This window comes from Labrus bergylta, chromosome 11 (assembly GCF_963930695.1).
Source record: "Labrus bergylta chromosome 11, fLabBer1.1, whole genome shotgun sequence".
Classification (NCBI taxonomy): Eukaryota; Metazoa; Chordata; class Actinopteri; order Labriformes; family Labridae; genus Labrus; species Labrus bergylta.
This window is the reverse complement of record NC_089205.1, coordinates 25,758,138-25,772,417: the sequence shown is the minus strand read 5'-3', so window position 1 is coordinate 25,772,417 and position 14,280 is coordinate 25,758,138. Positions and strand designations below refer to the sequence as shown.

The following is a 14,280-nucleotide window of genomic DNA, read 5'->3' as shown; positions in this document are numbered from 1 at the left end:
CAAATTCTCAGTTTGTTTATTATCTCGTTACCAATACATAACTGCATTATTTTCGACAGAGACATGAATGCATCTCATGGTACAAAACAATCAGACTGTATAGAGATTGCCAGTATTATTTACAGTCTATTATTAAAATAGAAAACTATATTGTTCTTGACCCCAGTCTAAATCTTTACTTTAAAATGTTAAATCAAGCTCACGATTTCTACTTCAAGCACAAAAAAAATTATTTGCTCCTATGACGATACACGTTGTTTGAGGTGCTGATAAGCAAAGCACTCACAGAATAAATCACTGCTATCATAATATTTAACTACGATTAAGAGATTAGGAATACACACATTTACATACAATCTCCACTGATTGCACAATCTATTTTTGTCTAAAGCGACGCGTTCAGATTTTTAAAAACATGAAGCCTTTGCTGTTCCTGTCCTATGTTGGTGTTTATTACTCTTTAAACATCAGTTCCGAAAAATACATAGTGGTTTGTTAGGTCCTGTATGATTTAAGCTTCAGAAGACAGCTTTGATGAGGAAAAGTCCCCAAACTTCACATTCTCACAAAGTTTTTTTTTACATACTGTGATGGGGTCTTTTTTTTCCCTTGTTTACAAATTTCATATAGACTTATGCTACGTTTTGAACATAAGCAAAAGCTGTTTTTTTAAATAAACATATCTGGGAAATATGTTTGTTTAATTAGGCTAACTAGAGCACAAATGTCACGGATACATAACCACTTTTTAATTCCCAAGCCTCATCCTCAAAGCAGATCAAGACACACGTAACCGAGTGCAATATATTTGAACACCGACTGTCATTAAAATACTTTATTAAAACTGAACAATTTTCCTGCAAACTTCCACCTTCGATATTGTTTTAACAAAATGTTTTACATTTGAACATAGAAGAGGGAAACATATATATACCAGATTTTAAATTTAGAAGCAATTTTAAATTTTAACTCTGCACTGTAACTTTTAACCCTTTTTATATTTTTACTTTATTTATTTCAATTAATCAATTTAATTATTTTTATTTGAACATATGTTCAGATTTAATAATTCCAGTGATTTTTATTATTATTATTATTTTTTTTTAAATATTCTATTTTAATGTTTCTTTCCTCTGTCAGGATGCTTTTGATGTCTTGTGTGAAGCACTTTTGAATTGCCTTGTTGTTGAAATGTGCTCCATAAATAAACTTACCTCGCCTTGCCTAAGACAAAATTAAATTCAGCATGCCAGCGCTTTCGTTTTCACATTGCACGCCTATCATAGTCATTCAATAAAAACCTCCACATTCGATAAATATTCGATAAAGACGATGCCCATATTTAGATCAGGCAAAACGGAAGTCTCCTGTTTCCTGCCTGTAGTTGGGTCCTGTACAGCAGCCCGTGCGAGGCTGTCCTGGAGACCCCGCGCTGCCTGCACCTCTATCGTCTCGGGTGAGTTTGTTACGGTGTAGCTATTTCACTATTTATCCTAATAACTGCAACAAAGCTGCAATATTTGTGTTCTGCAGCGAGGCCACAAACTGCACCGCTGCCGCAATCGAAGCGCCACACTGCCGCACGACCCGGCAATAATAGTCATTTTCCATCGAATTCCCAAACATACCCCCCTGATCCAACAGTGTCCCTACATTAACTCATATTTTACCTGCAAGTGGGGACAGATAGCTCGCTGCGCAATTGCGTTTGCACTCCTAAACAGACATTAGCACTCAGTCCTGGTGGAGTTGAGGTTCTTCGGTGCCGTACGAGTGTCAAAACTGTGTCACTCTGTGGTTTGTTTTGAATGTCAAAGGCTAAAGCTAGCTCGTACGTCTGGATATTGTTGATAGCTACTTGGGCTTAGCAGGCTAACCAGCTAGGCTACCGAAATGCAAACCCAGATGCATCAAAATGCCAGGATGCTGGTTTGAAGATCAATCGTTTTTATTTAATTAGAGCATCAAGTGTCTCTCGTTGCCATTAAATATCGCACACTGTAGGGAAAAAATCGTGCGGAATATGCAAGTAAATGTGTGTGAAAACAGCAGGTAGCATGTAGCAAGCCGCTTGCAGGGTTTCCATTCATATCCTGCGTACTGGTTCTTCTGTGACCGAGCAATGGCTCCACAGAGCAGCAGGTAGGGATATGCTCCCCCCCCCCCACCCCTTTGTAAAATCCGAGGGAAAAATGTTGGGTGACTTGATGGGGGTTTTTTTTTTGTGTTGTGAAAGTGTTTTTGCAGTTCGTGAGACTTTGTGGTCAAAGACGAGCTGCAAGTATTTCTGCAGGTCTGCTGTGAAAACCGCGCGTTTTCAGTGTGTTGTTTTCTGCTCTGTGCACACAGCTTACACAACTCAGGTTTCAGCTCTTTAACACTTCTTCACTATGTTTTTTTTGTTTTTTTTTCTGTTTGCAATAATTATATCAAAACGTTGTTTGGTTAAAGGGTTCAAAATTGATTCATGTTTTCGATTGTAGACTGCTTTATGGAAGAAACACAACATATGGTTTGTGTTTGTTTGTGGAAGTCCATTCATAAATAAAGATAAAGAACTTTATTGTGTTTCAACAGCTCTAGAAAACAGGAACCAGGAATATAATTATTAGAAATAACAAGAAGTTAAAAATCAAACATATTTACATCCGGTAAATAAAGGGTGAAAAAATACAATAATAGAATAATACAAGGTATTTACACTTCTACTTGTGGAAAGAGTTATTAAAATTAAAATTAAAAACACACACAGTGTGTAGCATTATTGATATGAGTGGTGACATTGATCCCACTGGGCTTGTTTTAACCTCAAAGCAGCAAAAGTAATGTAGCCTAATGTTTTGTGTCATTACACTAGTTTACATCATGTAAACAGGGATTATTGGAAAAAGAGTTGAATTACGATACAGAAGCTTTATATTTAATTTGTGTCGGGAATTGTAAAGAAAAAGTAACAACATTTAAATAAAAAAACATTTCTTTAAAGAGCAACATGTACGATATCTACTGAATTAAATCATAAAATGACCATACTGTATCATCAGTAGTTTTTGGGGTTTTATTTATTTTATTATTTACCATATTTTGTATTGCAGCATCAACACAGCAGTAGAAAGGTTTATTTTCTGTAAGAACAGTCTATGCTAAAGTAGTACAATAATGTGGAGAAGAATCCCTCAAATGTCATTAAAACTGTACGTCTATGAAACATTTCCAAATCATGTATAACAAAATGACATAACTCCAATCAGAGGCAGAGGATATTTGATGAAGGTTTTGCTGTTTTATAATTCATCATCATTATCTGTGACTAACTCATGTCAAAATAAAATAGAGATGTAAATTAGTTTGTACACATTTGACATATTATTGATTTGTGACAAGGATTTTTTTAATGAACAAATTCTCATTGGGCTATTTCATCCTTAACAGTTGTCATGGATGATGAAGACGGCAGGTGCCTTCTAGATGTAATTTGGTAAGTCATTATTGACATAGTGTATTTTCTCTTTGGCTAAATGTTCGGCTGCATGGTTCGCCTTGTTCTGTTGTAAATCACGTTGTTTTCTCCTGCAGTGACCCAGAAGCTCTCAATGACTTTCTTCATGGATCTGAGACCCATGTGAGTAAGACAGAAAAAAGAAAGAGGACACAATTGATAGTTTTAAACTGTGTGTTCACTGGTTTGATGTCGTGAGGAGGTCTTATTTCTGCACATTTTAGTTAAGGCTTGCCTCAAACTGTGTTGAAGTCACGATCAGATTACTCGTTGACGCACACTGAAACCCACGTCCCCACTATTTTCAATTTTACTGCTTCTTCTACTTATTGATGGCTCTATCAATTTTTTCAGCCTCCCTTTCCTTTTAAAAACAAAATGCAACTACTAACGCTTCCCAACTCTGTGTTATTCTTATAATTACCCCCCCCCCCCTGTCGCTTATATTTTTACTGATTCTTTACCATCTTGGTTCTCTGGACTTTGTTCTGTCCATTTCTTGCCCTCCTCCTCCTCTGTTTGATGGTCCTTTTGTTTCTCTGTTCTGGTGGCTTTTCCCTGCCTGTGTGGGTCCCTTTGGTTTCTGTCTGTCCTTTCCTGGGTGGGTGTGTCTGTAGTTGGACACTGACGACCTTTTGGATGGTTCGAGTGACCCCTCCAGCTCGTTCTTCTCTACCACTGGGGTGAGTAAAATCCCCCATCCTTTTCCTTCTGTTTCCTATCCATCCATCTGATAGCATGCACCTCCAAATATCCTCCCTTTCCACTAACAGTTCTACACTCTACAATCTTTGATTTTCTGCAATGAGACAAGAGGTTTTTGTGGGGTTTTCATGTTTGCATTGTTGCCATCATGCATATTCATCAGAAATTCACCAATCACCTGGTTTCACTTCTCTCCTCTTGACTTTCCTTCTTCACTTAAAGGGCCATGTTCCAGAGGTCCAGCCTGCAGTCCAGCTGTCGGCCAATGAGCCGACAGGCCTGCCCAGAGTCAGTGTTGACCTGGACTTCCTGGAAGATGATGACATCTTGGGAGGATCCCCTGGTGGCGAAGGTGGGAGCAATGGCATTGGGACAAATCACGAGCCGTGTGACATCCTGCAGCAGAGCTTGGCTGAAGCAAACATCACTGAGCAAAGTTTACAGGAGGCAGAGGCTGAGTTGGATCTGGGCTCCTTTGGAATTCCAGGCCTTACGCAGGTGGTTCAGACACTGCCTGATGCCAGCCTGTCTGGGGCTGGAGGCACCACTGTTGGTGTAGGCATAGGTGTTGGAGGAGCAGCAACAATTTTCCCTGGGTCAGCCCCAAGCACCACTGCTACGCCTCCCAATGCCACAGCAGACATGCTGGGGTCAGTCCTGGCTCAGCAGGGCCTTCAGCTCCAACCCCAGGTGATGAATAAGGCCATTAGTGTTCAGCCATTTATGCAGCCTGTGGGCCTTGGAAACGTGACACTTCAACCCATTTCAAGTCTTCAAGCTCTTCCTAATGGGAGTCAGTCGGGACATTTAGGTATTGGACAGATTCAGGTTGTGGGTCAGCCTACAGTCATGACTATCAATCAATCTGGACAGCAAATCCTGGCTAAAGCCATGAGTGGTTACCAGCTGCACCAATCCGGGCCAGAGGTATCAGCTACTGGTTCTCAGGCCGCACTTGGAGGCTCAGGGGGTGGACTTCTGATCCAAGGTAACAAAACCACTTTGGGATCTCCAGCTTTAAATGGACCAGCTGTTTGTGTCAGCAGCACAAACAGCAGCAGCGGCTGCACAATGACTGCTCCTGCTGGGCTTGTGGGCTTTGGCAGCACCTCTCTTAGTTCAGGAATTGGACCCCAGGTGCAAAATCAAGGCCAAATCATGCAGAACGTGATCATCCAGCGCACGCCAACACCCATTCAGCCCAAACCTCCTCAGGGGGGAGCCATTCAACCCAAACTCTTCAAACAGCAACAACAGCAGCAACAACAAATATCCCAACCTTCTCAAAATGATGCCCACAAGACGCTAGGGTTGCAGCAAATTCCAGTTTCCACTGCGCAGAATGTAACCTTTCTGACTGGAAAGCCAGGCTCTAATGTTGTGTTGAATACTCAAGGCACAACACAAGGCCCTCAGTTTCAACAAACCCTATTCAAACAACAAGGAGCACAGCAATCTGGCAAACCCCTCAGTGTGCACTTGTTAAACCAATCAGGCAGCATCGTTATTCCCTCTCAGACTGTTCTGCAAGGTCAAAACCACCAGTTTCTCCTGCCACAGCTACAAGCCGGTGGACAGATCCTGACCCAACACCCTGGCGGCCACATAATTACCAGTCAGGGGCCTGGTGGACAGCTCATTGCAAACCAGATTTTAACCGCAAACCAGAACATTAACCTGGGTCAGGTGTTGACTTCACAGGGCCACCCCGGGGCTGCCCACATCCTCTCTGGGCCCATTCAGCTCCAGTCTGGCCAGATGGGCACACAAACCCTCTTTCAGGTGCCTGTCTCACTGGCTCAGAGTCAAAGTCAGACACAGACACATACTGTCTCAGGTCATGCCCAGACAGTCATACAGGGCATGCCAATCCAGAACTCCCTGACAATGCTTAGTCAGGTGGAAGGGCTAAGCCCCGCAGTCAGTCTTCAGCCAGCCCTACAACCCCAGCCAGGTGGAGTTCCCAGCAGCAACATCACAGGAGCAGCAACCATGGCTCAAGGCCAGCCTGGAGAGTGTGTTACTGTGCTTGGTAGCTCTACGGATCAAGCTGCTCATCCCACTCAGCAGCATGTATCGCAGTCCTCTATCCTCGCCATGCAACCATCTTCTTTGTCCACGGCTACTACAATACCCTGCTCTTCTCCGTCCATGTCTGTGTCCACCTCTTCATCTGTCACAGCAGTGGGGCTGGTCCCCCATCAGGCTCAGCACAGTCCAGGGAGGTTACTCTTCACTAACCAGGGCTCTAGTATGATCCTGAGTCAGGAGTCCCTGCAGATGTTCCTGCAACAGGTCAGTGTTCCAGTCCTTGGTTTACTTGTGTACAGTTAACACTGTCTTAAATGAATAACCTGCACGGAGTGACATCTTTGTCTGACCTCTTTGGTTTACTATTTTACTCCCTTTTCCCTCCAAATCCCCTTCCTTCTTCCCTCCTTGGTCCTGAAATGGTAAATACACTCATATCAGGAGCAGCACCACCAATCAGAGAATGAGTCAACCCCCTCTGTGGGCGTACCAGCGTCTGTAATCGTCAGCAGCAACAACATCACTGCTCCGGCCCCTGCTGTCCATGACAGCCAATTAACTGACTCTTGGGTGGGTCAGAGCCACAGTCCTTCCCCTGGCCCCTCCCACATGACAGCAGTGGTAAAGCAGGTAGAAATGCCCCTTTATGTCAAGCCCCACCCACTTGTTGCTGCTGCTGCTGCCACAATGTTAGGGAATCTTAACCTTTCCACATCACTGCTCTCTACTACCTTTCTGCATTAGTCAATGCTTTCATGGCTACTGAAGTTGCTATGCAATTCCTAAAGCTTAACAATTACTCATTTGCTTGCAGCTTCAGCTTGATTCTTTCATTGCTCTGTTGTATGTGAAGGCATAATCATTCCAGTTGTCCTGATGTATTGTCTGTCAGCCACTGTGCTACGTACATTATTTGCTTGGTGCATCCTTAATAGAATGTTGCCTACCAATCAAGGGTCCACTCTTTTTTTTTTTTTTTTTAAAGTTAAACTAACATTTAACTAATTTGGTATGTTCTCATTCATTCCACCGTATTTAATTTGTAAAAGAATATAATACCATGCTCATGCTTGTTAAAACAGCTACCAAGGTGCCAAATGCAACTTGTTCACCTTTTTACTAACACTCAGCTCAATCAAATTCAATCAACTCACCTCACTTAATCAAATGAAATCCACTCACTTTCATCTGCTGCATTACTGAACAATTACTGACCAACAAAATCTACACCTCTCTACCCTGCACCTCTCATTTAGACTCGTGTACTTGAGTACCACCCGTTGTAACCTTGTCTGACAAGTGTAATGATCCCTCAGCGATGATTACATGCTCCCCCGACCCCAGTCCCTGAAATCTTAGGATCACCTTCTACCTCACCATCACGGGCCCGCAGATCTTGACTTCTTGCTTTTGTTAAATGTTTTTCTTTTTGCTCACCCAATGATCATTGTGCCTCTTTGTATCTAATCTTCTTCAGACGCTAGAAAAAAAATCAATGGGCTTCTAACTTCAACTTCTAGTTTTTAAAGTCTAACACTTTGCTTATGGAACGTTTTGTGTCGTTTTACCAATTTTTTTGTATTATGGTGTCTGGGTTGGGCGATAGTTTGATAATCTTTTGCGTTTCAGTGTATTTGGGGGAAATACATTCATTGTCTTAGTACTGTGGCAGAGATTAAACGTTTAAAGCAAAGTAACCCCAAATAATCATGTCATTGAGATGTCTTCTCTATATATTGGAGAGCGTTTTGTTTATTAAATGCAAAGATGCATAGCCTGAAGGTAGCCTTATCGCCCAGCCCTGTTTTGTATCTAGTCTCAATTTTAAACCATGTTTTAGAGGGTTTAGTTATAATCTAGTGTGCATGCAGAACTTGTATAGTGTGTGTTGTTTTTTTGCTTGATGTCCTCCTGCTTTTAAATGTTGTCTGCATTCTTGAATCAAATAAGCATACCAGTATTTTGTGGTTCCACTTTATCAGGTACCCTCTGCTGGACATAAGCAGCCCCTGAGGATCCAGGGCATGTCTCCTTCACCGGGCTTGACGACTCACACCACAGTGCCCCCAGTGTCAGAAAGCCCCCAGCCTTCCCATTCGCCTCTCACTCTGAGCCAGCAGATCCAGTCACCACACCACCAACAGCAAACACATCCTCCCTCTCAGACACAGACTCAAACCCCCACTCGTTCATGCACACCTTCGCCCCATCCCCAACTCTTTATTGTCCATAATCAGATTGCTGAGTCCCCCCAACCAGCTCCACAAGGCCAACCGCAGAAGACACAGCATGCACAGCCCCAGCAGACACACATTCATGTTCAGCTTCAGCCTCAACCACGGCCAGCCTCCCAGCCTGCCCCTTATCAGCAAGAAATGCCTCCTATGTCACAGTCCCCCAAGCCTCCTCCTGCACCACCTGCACAGCACCAGTTCACTGCTCCTCCTGTCAGCACTTCTGCCACTGCTGTAGTAAAAGCCCAGGTTCCCATCCTGGGCCTAACAGCGGAGCAGCAGCACCACCTGCAATTAATAGGAGCACAAATTCAGACCCTGTCGGGCATAACTCAGCCCTCACCCCAGCAAAAACAGCTTTTGGACAAGCTGCACCAGGTATTATCCCGTTCACCTGAAAGATTAATAAAAAAAAAGGATATTTGTATGCAAAAGTGTTTTCAGTATAATTATCACCCTCCCAAAGTGTAGCAACTGTGTAATGTCATGTGTGTTGAGATATTAGCAGATTTTTTAGATATTCAGAGGAACATCATCAGTGCAATTTAAATGTTTAAATGATACAGCAAGCAGTGTTAGGTGAGACATCCCAAACGTTACTACTTGCATTCGATAATTGTAATGGTTATGCATTTGCACTCGTTTGTGGAAAGTCTTACTTCAGTGCATATTTAGTTGATAATTGAAGTGGTGATCAATTCAATTAAAATTAATCGGTTCAAACCAGCAGGAATGCTTCAGGAAACCAAATGGGTTTATCTAGACTTTATTGTATGAAAGCTAATTAGAAAAATGTTCTAATTTCGTTCCCAGGTCCAGCAGAACATCTTGCTGCAGGCCAAGCAGTCTGCACAACCCAAGCCTCAACCTCTGCCTCAAACTCAACCTCCAGTCACCAGTCAGTTCAGCTCTCAGCAAGATGTGCCTGTTGATAAATTGGTGATTGCAACATCTTCCAGCACTGGTACACCTGCTCAGCTTCTGTCAGTGCTGCAGCCCACATCAGTGCTTGTCAAAACGCCTGCTACAGGTTAGATACGTTTTTAACTAAATTATGTTTTTCTGCATGACCCTTAACACACTATGAAGTATTTTAATTATTTGTTTCCTCTTCTAGCATCAAGTGACTTACAGGTATTCTCAGGCACCCAAGGGCCAGCTGGATCAATGGTGAATCAGACTGTCACTCCTGCCAGCCTTACCCAGCCTGCCCAGGTAGGCAACATCATTACTTCAAATGCATGCATTCTGGTAATTCTGTGTACTACAGTTTAGAATTGAATTTAGGGTGATAGTTTTTTTCAAAAGTGTCTAATCTCTCTTTTTTTCAGGTTCAGCCAAAGCCAGGGGTGATCAACTCAGTTGGAGGAATGACTCTGGGGAAAGCTGGGATGCAGATGCAGGTGTTAGGAACTAGTCTGACTCAAATGCCTGCGCCACAGACCCCAACCCCATTACAAACTCAGGTTAAGGATTGTAACCTTTATGTTAATGAAGCCCAAAAAATAACTCTAAAGTTTAAGTTTGAGAAATTAATCCTTGTTTTTTTTATCTTGTATGTTCACATCACAGACAACAACAATGAAGATGCCTTTCAGTGCAGAGCCAAGCAAAGAAGCCAGGTGTGTGCCTTGTGCATTTTAAATGGCTTAGCTGAACTGTTTCATCATTCATTTTTTGTGAAAAGTATCTCTTTATACAAACTTCACTACAGGATGCTGGAACAACTGAGGAAACAGCAGGGTTCAGTACTCCACCCAAACTATAGTGCTCCTTTCCACTCTTTTGAGGACACATTTCACAGACTGATGCCTTACCATGTCTACCAGGGAACTGCCAACTCTTCTCAAGACTATCAAAAAGGTAACAAACTCCATCTTCTAGCGCACAGGCCAAACGTAAGTTGCCACTTCTCCTAATATCACAGTCTTCATGACCATCTTGGTTCTCCTGTTCACAGTGGATGATGAATTTGAGAGGGTCTCCTGTCATCTCCTGAAAAGGACCCAGGCTATGCTGGATAAATATCGCTGCCTGCTCTTTGCAGAGTCAAAAGTAAGTATATAAACCAAAGCATTGAGGCCATTAACCTTTTCGTCGTCCTTGTCCTGAATTGATTTTGAATTTGTGGTATTTTGTGTTTGAACCTGAGCAGCGACTGGGCCCCTCAGCAGAGATGGTGATGATGGACCGGATGTTCATTCAGGAGGAGAAGATTGCGTTGAGTCAGGACAGAGTTTTAGCCAGGGAGAGACCAGGTACTGTACCAATATCTGTTACATAGTCATGTGGTTGTTTTTTTTTTATCTAAATATGGTGTAAGCTGATAGTATCATTCTGTTTTATTTCTTTGCAGAGGAGTTTGTGGCAAATGCACGTATGTTGGAGGGTGTATTGTCATCCCAGCAGAAGTCATCTTCTGCTGAGCCCACTGTTGCGACTGGTGGAGTAGCAGCTGTCCCTGTTCCAGCACCTCCAGCTCCTGCCCCAACCCCAACCCCTCTTCCAAACATCCCTCCAAATCCTCCTCCTGTACCAACCCAAGCTCCTGCTCAAGCTTCAACTCCCACTCCTGCTTCCAATCCTGCTCCTGCTCTAACCACAGCACCGCCTGCTCCCCCTCCCACCACTCCCTTCCCCCCCACCGCTCCCTTCCACCCCACCAAGCTAGTAATAAAGCATGGTGAAGGCGGGGCATCTGTGTCCTGGTCCAGCAGTTGTCCCACTACTCCAGCTGCAGCAGGAAGGCTGGCCGAGCCCAACAGCCAGAACTCCTCCTCGAGTCGAGCTCCAGCAGCATCGTCCTCTCTATCCTCTTCGTCTTTCAACTCTCAAGCGGCAGATGATGAGGATGCTCTCCCACAAAGAACCAGCAAACCGCCTATGAAGACCTACGAGGCTCGCAGGAGGATTGGCTTAAAGCTGAAGATCAAACAGGATCAAGCGGGGTTCAGTAAGGTGGTCCACAATACAGCCTTAGACCCAGTACACACACCTCAATCTCAGCAGAGCAGCCTGTCCGCATCCCAGCCTCACACTCAGCTTGAAGATGCTGCGACGCACCCGAAGTCCCAACCTGTATCAACTCCTAAAACAGTCATCAGAACTCAGTCCCCGGTATGCACTACCCCTGCTGCCCCTGCTGCCTCATCAGTCTCATCGGTCACCATAACAACTGCTCAGTGTAACCAATCACAGAGAGGTAATGCTACCCACAACGCAGCCCCATCTTCCTCCACCTCCTCTTCCCATACTTGGTCGTTTTCCACGTCTTCTTCCTCAGCTCAAATGAACGGGACGTTGGATAACCACGACGCAGGGGGGGTGAAAGCCAACTCTAACTCCACTGCCACTCCCTCGCAGACAACCTGTCGACTCCCCCTGAGAAAAACGTACAGAGAAAACATTAGTCCCCGAGTCAGACCTGGTGTCCCAGGGGGAGGAGAAGAGAGTTTTACGTACCCCAGACCTACACCTTCACCCCCCAGGCATGAGGCCTCCTCTCCTCCCTCAGAGAGGACAGTGATAGCCAGTGTGAAGGTGGAGAAGAGAAGCAGGGAGGCCTCACACATTCACACAGAATCGAGCAACGAAACGGGCCGCTATGGGAGTGCAATGCAGGGGCTGGATGACATGGACGAGGTGTTTAATCGTGGCATCAAAACTACACAACGGCATCACCTTCCTCCGCTCCTAGACAGGGAAGGGGCAAAGGAGAGAGGGGAGGAGTGCACAGAACTAGAGACGGATGTAGGTAAATACAAGAGGGCAAGTGGAAAAAATAGACATAGGGCAGGTGGGACATTCAGAATGGACCAGCATGCCCCTGGGCCTCCCTCTCCCGAGTCCTCCTTCACTCGTGACTCTTTGCTTCCTGCCAAACGCTGTAAGTCAGACTCCCCTGACATGGATAACGCCAGCTTCTCCAGTGGCAGCCCTCCTGACGACTCTCTTAATGAGCACCTGCAGTGCGCTATTGACAGCATCCTAAACCTGCAGCAGGAACCCTCTGCCCGTGGGCAACACATTAAAGGGGGCAACAGCAGGTCCCACCAAAGCCAGCGCCCAGGGGGCTCGGCAACCTCATCCCACAGGCCCTCAGTCCCAACCTCCTCCTCATCCTCGTCCTCTTCCTTGGCCCAGCACCCTCAGGTTGGTGGCCGTGGCCACAATGGCAACCTGGTGCCCCAAACTCAAAGCAGATAACAGCCCCTCAGCCTAAGGCCAGACTGACAAGGGTTAAAGACAGATTTGGAGGCAGGGGAAGGAGGGCACTGTGAAAACAGTATCACTGTACTACTCTGCCAAGCTGTGATGGCTCTGTTTGTCTATTTGAATTGTCCAGATATTTCTTTGTCATTTACAACCTGAGGTAGACCTGTGGTGAAACTAGTGAGTGTGGTCAAAGGTAAAACTGTCCTTGTGAATTGCAGACTTGAAGATGCCTCACATTTTTGTATCTGTTCTATCAGCCAAGCTAAAGTGACGACATGAAATTGTCCGATGTTTTTGTTGTTTTTCCTTCTTCTTCACTATTCATACATTCCTATCATGTGTGCCCTGATCTTAGTCAACAGCGGTTTATTTTCCTGGTTTCAACATTGAGCCAGTGAGCATCAGGCAGCTAAATTAAACAGTTCAGAAGTCAACAACCTGCAGCTTATATTGGAAACATTAAACATGGTGTCTGCCTTTTTACAACCAAATGAGATGATCCTATGTTCCCCACAAAGAGAACATGTCACAGTCCACCTACTTACAAAAAAAAAAATGAACTTCAGATAGCACATGAACTTGAAGGTTGACTTTCAATGCTAAAAAGATAACTTATCTTGGTCTGCAATTGGAATAATCAATACCGGTTCAAAATCCACAAAGCCTGCAATTACACAAGCATTAAAAAAAGTAAAAGGTTTTTAAGGTGTTCGCTTTAGGGCTTCTGTCATGGTGTAAATGAAATGAAAGGAAATTCAGTTCTCTTCTGGTTCCAATGTAATGATTTTCACGGTTTCTTGTTTTTAAACAATGCCTCCACACACACACACACACACACCTGCCCTCTTGCTGCGTATGATGCCAGGTTAGGACTTATGGCATTTTCCGTCAGCAGGGGGCAGACTAGTTATAACAGTTGAATTTCTCTGTTCTCAGTCTGTTTCATCTTTCTGCCACTTTATCCCCTGCCTCCCATGTGTGTTTCGTTTGTCTTTTACGGCCTGGTGGACAATTCAAACACAAACACGGCACAAGCATTGAAATGGAAAAAAGGAACAATAATAATGTACAAAAGACCGTAAGAGAATTTGAAGTATAGTATTACAGATTAATTTTGTATTGTATTTATTGTGTATAATGACACTTTTTAAAAAGAAATGTACATTTAGTAAAACTGTAAATTAAACCTTGCTTCTTTTATGAAACATTGCACACTGTCTTGTCTTTTGTCCAGCAGTTCAGCCTTTGGTTCCTAATCTTCAGGGTGCATTCCTGTGGATGAGTGCTGATGACTGAGGAGTACTGTATGTTAGTTAGGAGGAGGCGGTGGTGGTAATGGTGGCGGCCACAGGGTGTGTTCTCTATCAGACAGCCAGCAGGTGGTGCATCGCAGTGGAAAAGTAGAGTGTTGGTGTGCTTCAGCGCCTGGAGGGTTCAGAGTTTGGGAGGAGCAAAGAGCTTAGACTGATGTGGAGGGGAGGGGGGGCTCTTAACTGTAAATGTATGACATCTTACAGTAGTTTTAGAATATAAATAAATGTAGAATCTTTGAGGCTGGAAGGGTGCAGCATAAGGTTGTGTTGAGCATTCAAAATA

The 14,280-nt window shown here is 44.0% G+C and overlaps 1 protein-coding gene across 4 annotated transcripts; it reads left to right on the top strand.

Annotated features, from left to right (window-relative positions):
- The first annotated feature begins 1,317 nt into the window (after positions 1-1,317).
- Positions 1,318-13,894, top strand: bicra (BRD4 interacting chromatin remodeling complex associated protein). Of its 4 annotated transcripts, none has more exons than XM_029280286.2 (15): positions 1,318-1,456; positions 3,433-3,478; positions 3,577-3,622; positions 4,117-4,182; positions 4,427-6,499; positions 6,677-6,865; positions 8,218-8,847; positions 9,283-9,499; positions 9,587-9,684; positions 9,801-9,935; positions 10,042-10,091; positions 10,184-10,332; positions 10,430-10,524; positions 10,625-10,727; positions 10,826-13,894. In XM_029280286.2, the coding sequence occupies exons 1-15, from the start codon at positions 1,333-1,335 to the stop codon at positions 12,673-12,675; spliced, it is 5,871 nt and encodes a 1,956-aa protein (XP_029136119.2). In that variant the 5' UTR covers positions 1,318-1,332; the 3' UTR covers positions 12,676-13,894. The 4 variants fall into 4 exon arrangements, with proteins under 4 accessions (XP_029136119.2, XP_065816542.1, XP_065816543.1 ...); XM_065960470.1 differs by having other exon boundaries at positions 10,622-10,727; XM_065960471.1 differs by lacking the exon at positions 4,117-4,182 and having other exon boundaries at positions 10,622-10,727.
- The last annotated feature ends 386 nt before the right edge of the window (positions 13,895-14,280 follow it).